This window comes from Alternaria viburni, assembly GCF_023758015.1.
Source record: "Alternaria viburni strain BMP 2772 chromosome Unknown scaffold_50, whole genome shotgun sequence".
In the NCBI taxonomy this organism is placed as follows: domain Eukaryota; kingdom Fungi; phylum Ascomycota; class Dothideomycetes; order Pleosporales; family Pleosporaceae; genus Alternaria; species Alternaria viburni.
In genome coordinates, this window is record NW_026055819.1 from 36,738 (window position 1) to 52,307 (window position 15,570).

Here is a 15,570-nt window from a genome sequence, read left to right on the forward strand (position 1 = left end):
ACTGTCGTGATGATCCAGGAGCACAGATTTTGTCGGAGAACCTGAGACGCTGAGGTACGAGAAGTGGCCCGCGCTTCGTCTCATGAGCAAAGGCCACGCCATGGAAGCTAACAAGGACGAGTGTAGTTGACACTCATGGACAGCATGGCTTCATACGGCAATACCTGCGGCAGGGTCGCCATGTCTGACGGAGATGCGATTGCTGAGCAGCGATGCATACAAGGAACAGCGACAGCATCGTTTTCGGGTGAGTTAAAGACTGCACAGGTACTAATGGTCTATTATCTTTGGGTGTATTCTTTGTTGTCCCGACACATCTGCATATCTGCTGGCTGTTTCTACCTCCCGGATTTTGTCGCTTGATGTCTCATGGCCGTGAATCACTCAGCCAGACCAGACATTCGCTTTGGTGTCTCTAGCGTCGCCTTCACTGCTCCCTTTTCTTGGTGTCTTCCATGCTGAGACCCCGTGACGACGAGACGCCTGCCTGACCAGTACAGGGATGCTGATGTTGAATTAGTCCCTTCGGGGCGTGGTGGTGTAGCACGAGCATAATGTATGGATCTTCGCGTGGGCAGATTTATTGCTTCGCGCGAAAAAGGAAGGCTTTTCTAGCGTCACTAGTAAGTCTGCCGGCTTGATAGTCAATGTAGGCTATCACAGTTTGAACAGTGTGACTTTTATTGATGCCTACAGCCGTCACGCAAGCCAGCCCTAATTGTTTCTAACAGTCTCATCATCCAGCAACGATTATGCTGAGCTGGACAGTGACAGCTTGTGCAAGTGATGTCTTCACCATCACTCACACTATCAGCAATACTGCATCTTTGACCGCGAAGCGCTGCCGCGCTACCACTACATGATATGCTGCGAACACGCGAAACTTTCCACATTCACGTTTTCACCGACCCAAGTTAACCGCTTGCAGCGTTCAAGATATGCATATTCTGAACCTTTCCGTAGTCACTCCAGAGCCGGAGGAGGTATCAAGACTCCCTTCCACCCCAATGCGGCGGCTCATGGTCCCCTTTGTCCACTCGCGGCGCATCAAGGTGCAGGTCCTTGATAGCCAGCATCAAACATCTTGCGACCATGATAGGCGCGCGTCATCATGAAAGCACCTCTTCCCGCACCCTGAAAACTCCAGGTGGGGAAAACCTCTTCACTCTACCTGTTCAATTGCACTTCTCGGTTACCATGTGATCCAAGGTGGAAGTAATCGAGTGCAAAAGGTTCTATAGCGATGTTGTGTAAGCACGAGCTCTTCTACGCAGCTGGAAACAAGGCTGATCGCCTCCAGAATCAGGACACGATTACACCCAGGTATCTTCTATGGAAGGCCTTGACTTGTTTTAAAGCTGTAAACATTGGCGTTTTGTGTGAGCGGTGCGCGCACAGTTGGCCTGCTGCACAAAGCGGATGTTACGTGATATTATGGAAGAAGAACGAGCCTTCAAAAATTGGAGCTGGGAAAAGGTTCAGATACCATGATGCAAAGAAGTCTCGAAAACATCGATACCATCTGCACAGCTAGAAAAGAAGAAAGCTGATGTGTCAAGACATTATGCGGACGTGCCGTCTCTGGCCTTGAGATCAAGATGTCATATGTGGTGGGTCTCCCGTCGAAGCCAATTTCATTTCCAGACCCCCAATTGACCATACAGGGTCTTTACAGACCGGCCGTTCGCGAATCTTGCGCAGCAAGATCTAAGCAACGCAAAAATAATGTTGTTGGGGCGACTGCTATCTATCAGCATTTGCATCGCGGAATTTGAAGACACTCACTAGAATACACCCATGCACACGTCGCCAATGGTCCCGACGTAGAAGCCAAATGCCGTTGGCTGCCCATGCTACGTCAATCAAACTCGTTCCAATGACGTTCCTCTTGTCCATTCGCCGCACTCCCTCGGTGCATATCCTTAGCAATGAGAGGTATGTCGATGGCGTCGTCTGGTTATGCCGTCGGCCATTCCGCTACCAGCCTTCCTTTCATGGCTTCTCACCATCATCCCGATGAAGGTCTGGTGCCCAGCCCATGGCCCGAACATTCCCATACGTCTCACCGGCCGGGCTACGATGCAGCAAAATCTGCGTTTCGAATGCTTGGTCGTCCGTCGTCGGCCTCGACCTCGGCGGTTCGCGCCAAGAGGAGGGACATGCCAGACCTAGGGCAGTAGTGCACTTGCAGAGAAAGTAATGTGAAAGCTGTATAGTGATATCGCCCGTGAATAAGAGTACCGTGTTTCTCAAGTGAGTCAACTGCTCCAAGTTTCTCTGTACCATGAAGGCGTCGTGCTTTTGCTGATCAGCTGTGTTCATCTTTGAGGATTGCAAATCACTTGCCTGCGCCATAAGGCTGGCTTGCATTTCATGACCGTACGGTGCGACATCCTGCGCTCCACTAGCCATCAGGACGAGCCGGAGGTTGTCGTTTTGGCTCAGCAGACGCATGCGTCGGAAAAGCACTTGACAGTGGACTTCGGGCCCGTTGACAGAGAAGACTACAGTGGGCCGGCCTTTCTTCGCATTCACTTTGGCGATAGCATCAACTGCAGCCTTGGCCAGATGAATGGCGCGATCGGTACTTGTTTCCAGAACCAGCAAGGGCTGGGGCGGAAAAGGTGTGGACAAGACCCGGTTTACCACGTTGTTCACCTCGAGCATTTTTGCTTGGTCCTCGATTGTGTCCTCGGCCCATTGCGCATTAGGGAGAGTATCTTCGGTGAAAAAGATAGAAGTGTCAGTGCCCATGCTGACGATAGCCCTGTTGTTACGTCTAATGGCTCGGTTGTTCACCACGCGTCGTTGAGTTGAGTTGGGTAGACGTCTTTTGTAGTAGCTTGTTTGGATCAAGGCATTGCAGTCAAATGTCGCTTGTCTACGCGCTGTAGCGGTGTGGCCTCTCATCATACCAATACATCAGGCTAATTACCGAACGCTATGCTGAGAGTCAGAGGGGTCAGAAAGCGGATACAGGATGATACAGCTCGTATCGGATTTTGGTTTCTCCGCGTGCGTGTGCGGGGCGTGAGATCGTAAGTCTCGGAGATGCTTGGCATCCAGTCGTTCCAAGGTTGTCGGGTAGCCGTGACACTGATCCAGGGACGATCGAATGCTTTCTTTGCTATTGCTGAATTTGTCCTAGTGCAGTGGTGATGTAAACGCGAGTACCAACAGGCTATAACGGCGGTGAAAAGGTCCGCCAGACAACGAGTGAATAGACGTGTTGCCTCCACGCGGGCCAGCGTTCGATAAGAAGGTTCCGTGGTCCAGCCACGATGCTGGTAATACGTCGCCACCGAGCTTCAAAAAAGAGTGACTAGGTGTCTGATCACGCTAATCTCTTTGGGGGCAGGCGACACTGACCTTGCAAAAGATGGCTATGAAGATCCAAGTAGCCGGGTGTCCTCCGACACAGTTGTGCATTGTGCGCTTGTACTCACTACATCCATCGCCTACCGGTGTTCCCGCCTTTCAAGGGAGCCCGATCAACCGCGAGACTATTATAGAGGGAAGACTTGTGTTGAAGAGTGTAACATTGGCCTTGAAAGTAAAGCAAAGCCACACGACATGATGCCGAAAACTACGCGTCGTACGAATGACGAGCTAGGCTATACCTCAGATCGCATTAGTATGCCCTGCCGCTCAAGGTATTTCTCGATGAGTAGACGAGTTCACCGCGCACTACCCCCACAATCTAGCGATGTCATTGGAGAGTTGATGCCGCGATGAAAACACAGACTAAAGTACCACTTGGCCTACTGGCAATACTGTCAGGCGAGATGCAGACAAACGTCTTTTTTACGCGAGCGCGAGGTAGAGTAGGATAATCACGTAGTTACATCCTATGAATCGGAAGGCTCGCATTCTACCTATCCCAGATACTTCGTCCTACTTGACGCTGGTTTCAAACTGTTTTCCGTTAGCCTGATCTCGTCCTGAATTACTGTCACGGCAAAATTCTCTGCCTTTGGCCAGTGACAATAGGCCGGAAGAACGCCTGTAATAGATCGTGGAATGCATCCCTTCCTCCTGCATTCTACGCAACGCAGATCTTGTTTTTGAAAAGCTCGATCTCCGCTATCATATGTTATCGACTACGCAAAGCTGTCAAAAGATAAGGAATGCTCACCTTTTCGCAAGACGTCAGCTTTTCCAAGCCGCCTCTCGACGCTAATACCCCGATATCCGTACGCACACTGTCCATCCACGTTCTTGTTGTCTTCTAATCGCAGCTCCAATAAGAGCGGCAGTCTCAAACAGCTGCGCGATCATCAATAACGGTGCAGCGACTACGGAGATATGGGGACAAGCAAGCATCGTGGCGGCTTGGAAGGAGGAGTGTAGCGCCCGCAACACCAAGCAGTCTCTCGAAGCTCCTCTGGGTCATTGCTTCATTCGAATCTCGAGTAAGGTGGTGGTACATGGCGCTTGAGAATGGAGCCACGTCTTCCAGGTCTGTCGCAATGACGATGACACAAATATTGTCGTTGCAACTCAGTAGCTTCACCCTCTTATGCAATTCGCAACTGTGAATCTGAGAGCCCGGTACGGATAAGCACACGGTTTGCGTACCCTCCCTCATATTCTGCATCGCCATCGCGTCAGCGATTTGCCTCAGAACCCTCAGAGCGTTGTGTTCCGTCGAGTCCCGAAACAGCATGGTCTTGATTGGAGTCTTGACTGCCTGCAATTGTGCCCGAAACTTTTCCAGACCGTGTTCTTGAATGTCGGAAGCCGAGTCCCCGTCCACGGCGCGATCGGGAGAGCTGTCTCTTGGAAGTAGATTGATCCTTGTGCTTCCAAACGCGACATGCGTGGGATCTGCTGTTTGAGTGGCGCGAATGGCATCTTCTGTCCGTGAGGTGCTTGCGTGAACATGCCAGCTCGTCGTGCTGATTGCTTTTATTGTGGGGAGACACGCCTGGATTACCCCGTTGAGCAACTCTTACGTGGCTACCGATTCGAGAGTACTCCGACCGCCAAGAGATGGCTGCCCAAATCTCACTGATGTTGCCTTGCCGGAAGAAGTGGTAGTTGCCGTGTCCGGAAGAAATGAAGCGGTAGCTGAAGGTCCAGACTTTTAATCCCGATGCAGTGGGAGATGCCAGACAATGGTTCGAGCAAGTTACAAGACTATGTATCTGTGCCCCGTGTGGTGAGACAGCGTCTGATGAAGTAGCGGTCTGTTGTCTAGCAGATAGTGCCAATTACCTGGGACATATGGATGTGGGGTCGAAAGACTGGTAAGAGGGGCCGGGCGTCTCTTTGTACTAAGGGAAACGCAACAACTGATCATCACTGACATGTCATGGGGCGCTTGGTGAGACGTATTATGAATAACACCTGGCATTTGCTGCGCATACCTTACCATGGACGCGTGGCTTACCATGATGCTGAGCTTACTAAGTACAAACGATTGGCGGATAGAGCGCATGTTCTTCGAAGCACCTTGCAATCATTGCACAATAGTAAAGGCCGTGACATAATTCATCTGACTTTGATCGAGTCGCTGCCTGAAGGATGCTTGAATTGGCTTAGAGCACATCTGTCGCTTTTGTAAACTAAATCCGCGTAGGTGTGAGGAAGAAGAATGGTCTTGCATTGAAGAACATGCGATAGCGAGCGGTAGAGAGTTTTATGAACTTAATGCGTTCTTTGCACGTCGCAGTCAGACGAATTGATCGTGTGCGCTCGCTGTATGATACCTAAGTACAGTCCAGCTCCGAAGCTTCGCTAAATGCTTCCACAATTAGCTCATAATAAATTGGCACACCGGACAAGTATAAGTTGAACTTCGAAGCACCTCTTCTAATTCGACACCCTTCGCCTCATACAAAACGAGGATTCCAGTACAAATACTAGAGCTGGATTCGAGGAAGAGATTGCATCCCTGAACAGCATTGTCTAATGCAGCAAAGTGGCTCATATGGCTTTGTGTAGGGTTCGGATTGATATGTTGAGACCATTACAGGCTGGAATAGGCGTGAATACTCACGATTTGAGTCCAACGTACGCCCAGCGTGACGGGATGAGGAGCGGGGATCTCGCCAGTAAGACGTGAGATCATGCGAGATGCCAGCGATATCACCTGTTCAATAGTGGGATAGTGATACGTCCAAACAACAAGCGACTTGATAGTGTCGAAGTACGAAATGAGCTTCAGCGATGCTGGCGGCTCGTCGCGACGCGGGAGAGGCTGCGTCGGAGTTAGGCCTTTTCGAGATTAGCACGTCGATCTCCCGTAGAGCCTCAAAGCTTCGGCAACCTGTCACCATACCTGCAGACGATGATCACGGTATAAACAGCATCGCAAATAGAAATTGTCCTTGTTGTATCGACTTGCCAGCTTGACAGCGATATTACCGTACGAGGTGCAAGCGCTCTTTCTGCATGCCTGAGACTGGCCATCATTGCGCTTGTCGCGCGCGGAGGATGCCGGGTGAGGCAGGCATGTGGCTGGTGCAGCCGAGCCACAGCAGTCATGACTCAGCGCGGGCACCCTAGCTCTCCTTCCGCGTACGTGTAAGCTGCGACTTGCGCCCAATCCAACACCACAGAACGTTCTCACTCTTGCCGGACGTTAAGGTGACACCTCGCTTGCGTCATTCGTTCCGGCTTCATATGCCTTCCCGATTAGGGGGCACGCGCTGAGCTACCCCCCACAAGTCGTCCAGCCGACACCTGCAGCGCTCGCGCATCGCCTTCAGTAACGCGAAACCCCCCGCCGACCCTCCTTGGCAGCTTCAACCGACCCGAGAGCTGTGCGCGCTATGTCAAGTCTCGCTCGTCATCTCGGCGCAAGCTCCATGATGCCTGCACCATTCATAGAGTGGTCGCTCAAGCGCCTGACTGATGCGTTGCAGTGGTCTCCCTGTCATCAGCACAGCCAGCACTTCCAAGCAAGGCACCGTCTGACCGTTCAGTACGCGCGCATTCGATGTCGACGAACGAACGCCATTCACACACAAATCTCCGCTGGGATATCGCACACCCTAGGCTTATGGGGAACACCTCGCGCGCAACGCCTTGTGCGCACCTTCCACGAACCTAAGGCAGTGCGATGAGCTGGAAATATTCACAGCTACACATGAGCGCAAGGAACGGCACAATGCAGGCGTCTCATACGGTCTCAAGGCCTACACACCTCCGCTGGTCGCTTGCTTTGCCGCGCACCTCGTCAAACTCTTCCACGATAAGCGCATGACCGCGAGACATCCATACATCGATGCGGCGTGAGGGAGGCAATGTGAGCGGATACAAAAGGAGGCGGATTTTCAAAATCGAGTGCGGCGAGCGCGGAGGGGTGGTCTGATCAGCATCAGCTAGGCACCAGCTATTGCTGCAAAACTACCGGTTCTCGCGACACACCCGCGGTCATAGCACGGATGCCTCCCCAGTGGCCGCCTCTCGCACCTTTCACCAGCACCGTCCGCGCCTCGCCCAAGAGTCTGCTCCCTCCAACCATCGATACGTGGTCCGCGCCTCCCGCATTTGCCGAGCCGAACACTTGAAACGTACAAGAGGGTCACGTCGGCGCGGAGCTTCCTACGTGGGGCCACGAGGTTGATCGGTAGCGTATTCGCCTTTCTCTGCGAAATGAATGGATGGTCTGGCATTACAAGCTACTGATAGCCCACTGGCCAATTGACATACCGCTCAGTCAGACAATGCGATGGTTCCTTCGGCTACAACGCGACCGCCAGCAGCACAACGAGCCCATGAGGCGCACCCCTCTCGCCCATTCGACATTGGTGGACGCAAGGCAGTCCTGTCTGAACCAGGTCCGTCTGCTCCGCCACCATCTCCAGCGCGAACACATTCCTATCGGCTAAGCTTCACTGCTGTCGCATACCCTGAGCAGGTCGATAGAACCTCCATTCCACATGAAATCAAATGGAGTATCATGTCTTCCCTCGACGGCTACCTGAAGCACGGCATCCGCCATACGTCTGCCCGATTAGCTTTTCGAAGAGCGGCAGTCGTGGTTCACGCTCGTCGCACACACCCGTCGCACAGCGATCTCGTCGGGTTGTGAAGGGCCAGCCGCAGTGCCGCGTGAGACGCACGGCACCTCGCATTATTCTCCATTGCTTCGTTGGACCAATAGCCTCGGTGAAGCCGAGCAGTAGCGGTGGTGGATTACTGCGTCACGAGGTAGGTGGGAAGAACATCCGTCCGATGCTGTAGCAACGATGCTACAAGTTCCCGGCAAGTCATGGAGCTGGTAAGACACCTGATGTTCTCTTGCTTTGTTCTGGTGAAACCCGATGCGCAAAGCCATGGGTGCTCGATTGAAGAGGCAGCAACCAAGGTTGACTCAGACCCAGCCTCTCTGAGGTCAGATCATTTGAAGATTGCGCGATCACTTCGAGCCAGCGATACCCCTAGACCCATGCAATGACAAAATATCTCCATTGTGCTTACACGAAACATCACTACTTTACTGACCGCCATCTATTCCAGCACAGCATGTCCGTTTCGGTTCCCGGATAGAAGCCCACCTTCTGCATTCCTTGGTTACTCATTTGGGGTGGTGTCAGCCTGGCCGCTCAAAGTACGAGACACTTCTCTTCTCAGGCTTTACTGCCGATGGCGCCGTAGTCAATCTTTTGTCTAATTCGCCTGCTGCGCGTTCAATGCTGTCGCTGCATTGCACCTCGCCTGATGCGCGATACTAGTCACCCCCCCCCCACATTGATTGGCATGTTTCGATCTGAATGTTGGACGTTGTGGATTGGAAAGTCGAACCTTTCTTGCGGGAGGCGTAGCTGATAGTAGACTATGCCACTCGAAATGTACTACCAATCCTTCCTTTTGAGACTCAATCTCCGATGAAAGATGATGTGATGTCCGTTCATCCACTGAGCCGCAAGCGCGAGACGACGGGACTTATCAAGACACGACATAAGCACGACGGCTATCACCACACCGTACGGTTCAATGAGAGAGATGAGAAGCTGGGGCTGCAGCTCCAACCCCATCAGGGACGATGTAGATACCCAATCGAAGATTGCAGCTGTGTCGCCGCATCCACCATCACCATAAGCTTTGCTAACCTCCTTGTTTCATTTCTACTCGTTACCAGATGATTCTGTCTCAACGGCAACAGGTCACAAGCTAGGATTGGACTTCGACCCGGCGGTATCGCTATCAAACTCACACCCAAGTAACCAGCGCCACCTTCCTCGCGACGTCATTCTTCCTTGTCACGTACCTCGGATGCCATAACACCACGCTGACATGGATCTGACAGGCATTTCCACACGCTGAATAGACGTCCAACATTGCGACAGGCCGCCAATAGTATAAGTATGCGCCTTAGAATGCCGCCAAATACTATTGCAACTGACAGTGTACACCCTAACGTTGGGACATACTCGCCTCGCTCGATCCCCACCATAACACGCTGAAGATTGTCCAAAGCAATGGCCAGCGCCGCTTTCTATGCCGAACCTCGCCAACATCGAAGGGCGCTTGAACGCCTCCGTCGCTGTACAGATCCGCTGAGATAGGGCACTGCATCGAGGAGCATTACACGATCATCAAAAGAGCGACATGCAGCGCGCTGAGCATTTCCAGATGAAGAATAGCAACCAAACCCCACCCTGCATCAAGAACTCGCCATATTGCGACCCGCAAGAGTTCCCAATACCACTAACGTCTTCGGTCGAGCTCTTGTTGGGGCTGACAAATAGCTTGGGCCAAGATCTTTTCCTGCCCTATGCGATGACGAAGTGGCGCTCGCTCCCATACTCTGCGCTTAGACTTCGCAGTCACAAGCGATCAAATCGATAGTGATATCGTTGACAACATCTCAGGTTCCCACCGTACAGAACACGCGTAATCATACTGTGGCTGACAGTGAGTCTTCGGGCGCAACCACAGCAAAAAGGATGATTGATCAATTAGCAACTCTACTTCATGAAACTCACCATGCCGCATAGCATATGCAAAGGCCTTCACTCCTTGCCTTCTGTCGTCGTCAGCTCTGCGGCCGGATCGCATTTGTGTACATTCGCTTGCGCAAACATGGTCGCAGGGTACCGATGAGTCGCATACAGGAAGCGTGTATCGGCGAGCACAGTATACCCACCGCCGTGAACTGCATACACCGGTGGCCTTTTTGGTAGGGACATTCAGGTCTTCGTGTACGGCACACACGTCAAAAGCGCGCCCTCGACATCGCCACCGCCATCCAAAGAGAAACAAATTGTTTGCTAAGAAGGCGCCGCAAAGTTAGCACTAGACAGCCTGTGCTGTGGACGTCTGACAACGAAGACCTACTAATTAACCAAAGATACTCTGATGCCTCTTTGAAACGCGAAGTATCGGAAGAAATGGTGCGCTACCTCGATTGATTCTACAATTAACTTCACAATTCTATGTCTCTTAATACGCTGTTTGCGTTGCCACATCTTGCGGGTGCTGCCAGTTGTTACACAGCATCGTTTCCAAGACCGCTGCTTTCCACTCGTACGACACCGTAACGCTGGGTCGAAGGTGTTAGGACAGCTTTATCCATCAGAGCCGCAGTCGAGAAGCAGAAGAACTGCTCTTTCAGCGTTGACACGAAGCACCGAATTAAAGCTGCGCCTCTTCGCACATGAAAGTAACTGTGTTGCATAGTAGTTGGCTTATCTACAAAGCCGTGGCGATGCTCTCATTTTGCACTGGAAATTTTGTCATCTTTCTCTTGCCGCGATTGTGCAAGGAAGCGTAGGAAAAAGCAACGTTTGCGACGCCGCTGTTGAAATACAGCCTTCCATGTTGAGGGTAGAGCTTAGATAATACGATGTTGATCCTAACACATCTCTTAGGCGTTCCCATTGCGGAAGTACGTAACGACTGTCAACACGTATCGAATGTAGATTATCACAAAGTACAGCACTGCGCTATGTTTGAGAAGACGAGTCCAAAAGAATTGAGGTAGAAGCCGCAAAGATTACGAGCTACAGCAAAGAGTCGAAGACGTTAAGTGAACAGGCAGCGTCTAGGTGTGGGAGCACGCAACGATGACGATACTGATCGCCACACGCGAAGCGGTGCACTTACTCTCATAGAAACTTTGTACTGCTTCATTATGTCGTGACCGTGCAGGGCGTCGCATGTTCAGTCTCAAAGCTCGTAGCGCATTTAAACGCGAAGATGCACGCCAACGAGTCTTAGGCTTAAGCGATGCCTCCCTTCGAGCCGTGATCCTTCCGTCCTGCCAGCAAAATCCTCTCGCGTTGTCTCGCGATCGAAACAGCAACGCCTGAGCAGATCAAGATGAATGGAGCATGAAAGCGACGTAGCGAACAACACGAGAAGACACAAGTTCAAAAGTACGCGTATCGCACGAGCGATAACCCGTTCCGGCAAAGGTCGCCATCGCAGCTGGACTACGTGAACAGCAGATGAAGACTAAGCATGGCGATGATCATGCATAAAGGTCGTGATTGGGAGCTGTTCGAAGGAAAACCTTGCGTCTGAATGGGGACTGCAGTACCCTGATCGCGCAAGCTCAAGAAGAAAGACGCGTTGGATGTCTTCGTCGCTGGGCACATAACGAAGGCGTGGCCAAGCTTGTGAGAGTTGGGCAGCCTACGTGAACAGACTTAGTGGGGTAGAGAGAATGACCGGAAAAGAGGAGATACGTATTCGTTCGCGGGAAAGGGACGAATTGGGCGCAAGCATTGCACGATAAATTAAGACCCTCGAATCATTGCACGGCAGTACATATCGAGCAATTGAACTCGGTTCTAGAATAATGCAGGACGAATAAGAGAGCTGTCGCATTATTTGACTTGGGGAAGAGACGTATAGCAGCACGATAATGAATAAACTTATTCTCCAACAAGGGAGGCTATGTAGCATAGTCAAACTCTTGTATCAAGCCATGATCAATAACGAAGCGATGCCACACCATTGCGGGGTTCTTGCGACCATCTGCGAAACGACCTACACATGATGGGCAACTCTCAGTGAGTACAATGAGGTCTGCGTTGTTACCATGTCCATACGCATGGTGGAAAGCTAAAGAAGAGAGATGGAGTTTGCTTTCTTTCCCGCCAAGACCATTGCATACATCTTACAAACAGGTTCGAATGCATGCTTGCCAACACCTCTGATCCCTTGAGACATGACCATACGCACCTTGGCGGCGTTGCGCCATTCATCCATTCGATGGCAATAGGACCCTTCTGTGTTCATCTACGAACTTACGCGTTGGCGGATCGCAATGACACTGGCGATGACAAAGCGGATGCGACAGCCCACCCGGTTCGTGAAGCCGTGAATTCGCCGACGATGATTGCGAGACGGCCTGTGGCGACGCTCCTGTGGGCCCGTTGGCATTACGCAGTATAGTCTTCAGAGGTGCTTCGATGGCCCACCCTTGCGTCGAGCGGTTGCGGAGTTGATGGAGTGTCGCCAGAGAGTCGCTCGCTTGGGGGCCATGGTGAGGACGCGAAGGTGAGGAAGAACGAAGCAGTGACCAAGGGAGCGTTTAGGAAGGTTCGGACAAGCGATACGACACTGCTCAACGAGATACCCTCAATGATGGCCACGGTTCGATATGAGATGTAAGACTGGCGATCGGCCCTGGTGCACCCGTCAATCCTGCCTTGCTGGGCCATCCGCGATGATGATGGGATAGCGGGGCGCTTCTTGCATGTCGAGCGGGTCGACACCAATGCCGTGTATGCGCCAACAGGTTGTGACGTTCCAGTGACGATGCGCAAGCACTGCCTACCCCGGAGACAACAACCGAGCAGACGTCTGGTCGGTATTAGTCCTTTGGTGTGAGTGAGGATGTATGTCAAGCGTATAGCTCGTATTCCGGAGGAACATCGCCGAGCGAGACGCGTCGTAGCACACACATGCTAGGTGCTGCATGGCAGAGAAGATTGACCCGGGTGAACGTGACTGGAAGAAGGATGGAGTCAACACAACGCAGGAGTACGAGCGTTCGCGTTGTACTCTTACGACCAACAGCGATAATCTGCCTGAGCGTGTGGCACCTGCCGCAAGCCCGAGAACACACGCGCAATCTCATCGAACCTCACCACCAGCTGGGACGCGGATATCGCTTCACCAGCGTCGCCTCATCTTGACCCCTGCCAGGGGCGAGCACTGTGAGGATCCAAATGGTCTGGAGCTGGCCCCATTGCGCGTTCGAGAATCAATGCGACTGCTTCGACTTCAAGGCGGATTCTAAGGGCATCCCGATCTTGGGTCGTTGTCTGCGCTTCCTTCTCGGCTTGGGGGCGGTAAGATGCTGCCTCCGATGAACGTGCCGCGATGATGCCCCATGATCAAGCTGTCATGCCCAGTGCGAGATGCTTTGCGTCTTTGATGTTCGTCACGGTATGACCCATGCTGCCGTCTGTGAGGAGATATGTGGGCAGTTCAGGACGCTGAAGCGCGGGGAATCAGGCGATTGCGGAGAGAGATGAGATGTACGAGGGGGGCGAGCGGCGAAGGGTGGCAGCGTCGCAGGGTGTGGACTTGTGAGTAGCGCGTACCGTGTGAGCCTACCACATCAACATTAGTACGGTGTAGGATGACTGCTAGATGGGTAAACTTACTGCGACCCACTGACGACCAGAGACCGTGCTAGGCTTGTCAGTCCTCATAGTCCAGCGTACTACGGCTACGCGCTTGGACAAGCCCATCCATTGCTCTCCAGTTGCATCCTCGCCGCCCGGTCCTGTACTGATCAGGCCACCAAAGCTGGGAACGGTATAGATTTATCGGGCTCAAGCAGTCTGCAATGGGTTCGCGGGGAAGGATGCATGAGTAGACACTTGATGACAAGCGGCCGTAGACAGTCGACCAAGGCAGGCAGCCGGGTGCCATGCTGCTTCCACCCATTCGGATATGGGAGCCGGACGCGCACGTGTGTAGTCGACAGGACAATGGAGGGCAGGCGGATCGAAGCGCTTAGTCGTGTGGCATATGCTGTCAAGGCTGGTGAATGCGTTGCGTCATCGGTCATCAGGCGGCGACTAGACGCGCATTGCGGACCTCGTCTGCGGCAAGGGATTGGACATAGAATGAAGCGGCGGCAAGGCGTAGCTTCTCGTCTTCGACATGTTCATGCTCGTGATGACGCGCTGGTGGCAGAACTGCACGAAGGATGGTTAGGGCGCCTCATTCGGTGGTGGCTGGATGTGTCTCATGAGGGCTGCAGAACAGCCAAGAGTAGCAAAGGCATTGCCGGTGCACGCCTTTGCACACCTAGAGTAGCGCTAAGCCATCTCTCCCACGAGAGGACAACATGGTGGTATAGTTCCCGAATCCGCCTAAGGAGGCAGCCGCGCTGGAGTGCCTGCCATGCGTGTGGATGTTGTCGCCGCCCATGACGACCTAAAAGGGCGCTTTACCCGGACAAGACTGACCTTCCGTGAGACGGTAGCAAATGTGTTGTCCCACGGTCGGATGTCCGCCCGTCGCTTCGCGAACCAGTGGTGTGGTCTTCGATGTTTGCTCGGTACGTCAAGGTGGAGGCTGAGGACGCGCTATGCGCGCCGGCGAAACGCGACGTACGAAGGCTCAGCATATTGAGTATGCTATGGCGCCTGGGTATCGCGAAGATATGAGTGCGGCCGGAGGGCTCTATCGTTGTCGAACGTACGAAGATGGGTAAGTGCGATTTGGCAGGGTGCCGCGGATGGAGTTCAACCCAGAGTGACGATGATCACATTGGGCGCCTGGGCATTGGTTATTAATCTAAAGTTGATGAAGCCGGTATGGATATCTGCTGACCATATGCCACAGCAGTAATTGCCCGGGTAAGGTGGTTGTGCGCAGGTTCAACACTCTTCGTGCGCCTGAGCGTATCCATGGGTGCGCAAGCGCGCGAAGTCGTTGTTCGTTGTGTTGAGCGCGTCAATTAACTGCCGGAACGTACGTATATATGGATGGGCAATGTTTGCGATGGAAGGGATGTGATGCGCGCGGTAATGCGCGTCGCGTCGTTGTGATGGGGCTGACGTGAAGGGTCGAGTGCGTCTTGTTGAGCGGGGCGGCCGCTGACCAATCGGCGCAGCCGGAAGTCCCTAGCGCGTCGCCCGCCCGCGTGCCCTCGGCCCAGGCGACGTGCGCACACGCCTGGCCGTCGCGCAGCAGACATCCCACCCACCATGCAGCCATACCCGATATCATGCCAACTATCCTTTGTGAAAACACAGTCCAGCCTCTCAATACCGATATCGATCCTGCATCCCATCCCCGACCCTCCACTACTGGTGACTGCCCATCCTTGGCTACGATGATTCGACGCATCCCACCCGGACAGTCCCAGAGCCTTGCCGATAGAAATGCGGCTTTGACTCATACTGTGGCCTTGCGAGATTGCGTACATGAACTGCCTTCATCTCGGTCTTGGTATTGCGCCTGGACAACGTGTGCATGAAGCCGAATGTGATAGTACTTAGGTGGAGGCCTGCAATACCACACGGACGGCATGCACTTCCACTCCCGACAGCCCCAGCTCCTATGATTATCGACGTGACCAAGGCGACCTTTTGGCTTTCAGCGCCTTGCCTGTCGGCAACATTGATGGTAGACATACCTTCGAAT

General features: G+C 53.0%; 1 protein-coding gene across 1 annotated transcript; it reads right to left on the minus strand.

The window, feature by feature from the left end:
• Window positions 1-2,074: 2,074 nt before the first annotated feature.
• J4E79_011782 (uncharacterized protein) lies at window positions 2,075-2,754 on the minus strand (the record flags this gene model as incomplete). Its single annotated transcript, XM_049360610.1, has 2 exons — window positions 2,075-2,168; window positions 2,384-2,754. 2 exons carry the CDS (start codon window positions 2,752-2,754, stop codon window positions 2,075-2,077), a joined length of 465 nt encoding a protein of 154 aa, XP_049204935.1.
• Between the last annotated feature and the right edge of the window lie 12,816 nt (window positions 2,755-15,570).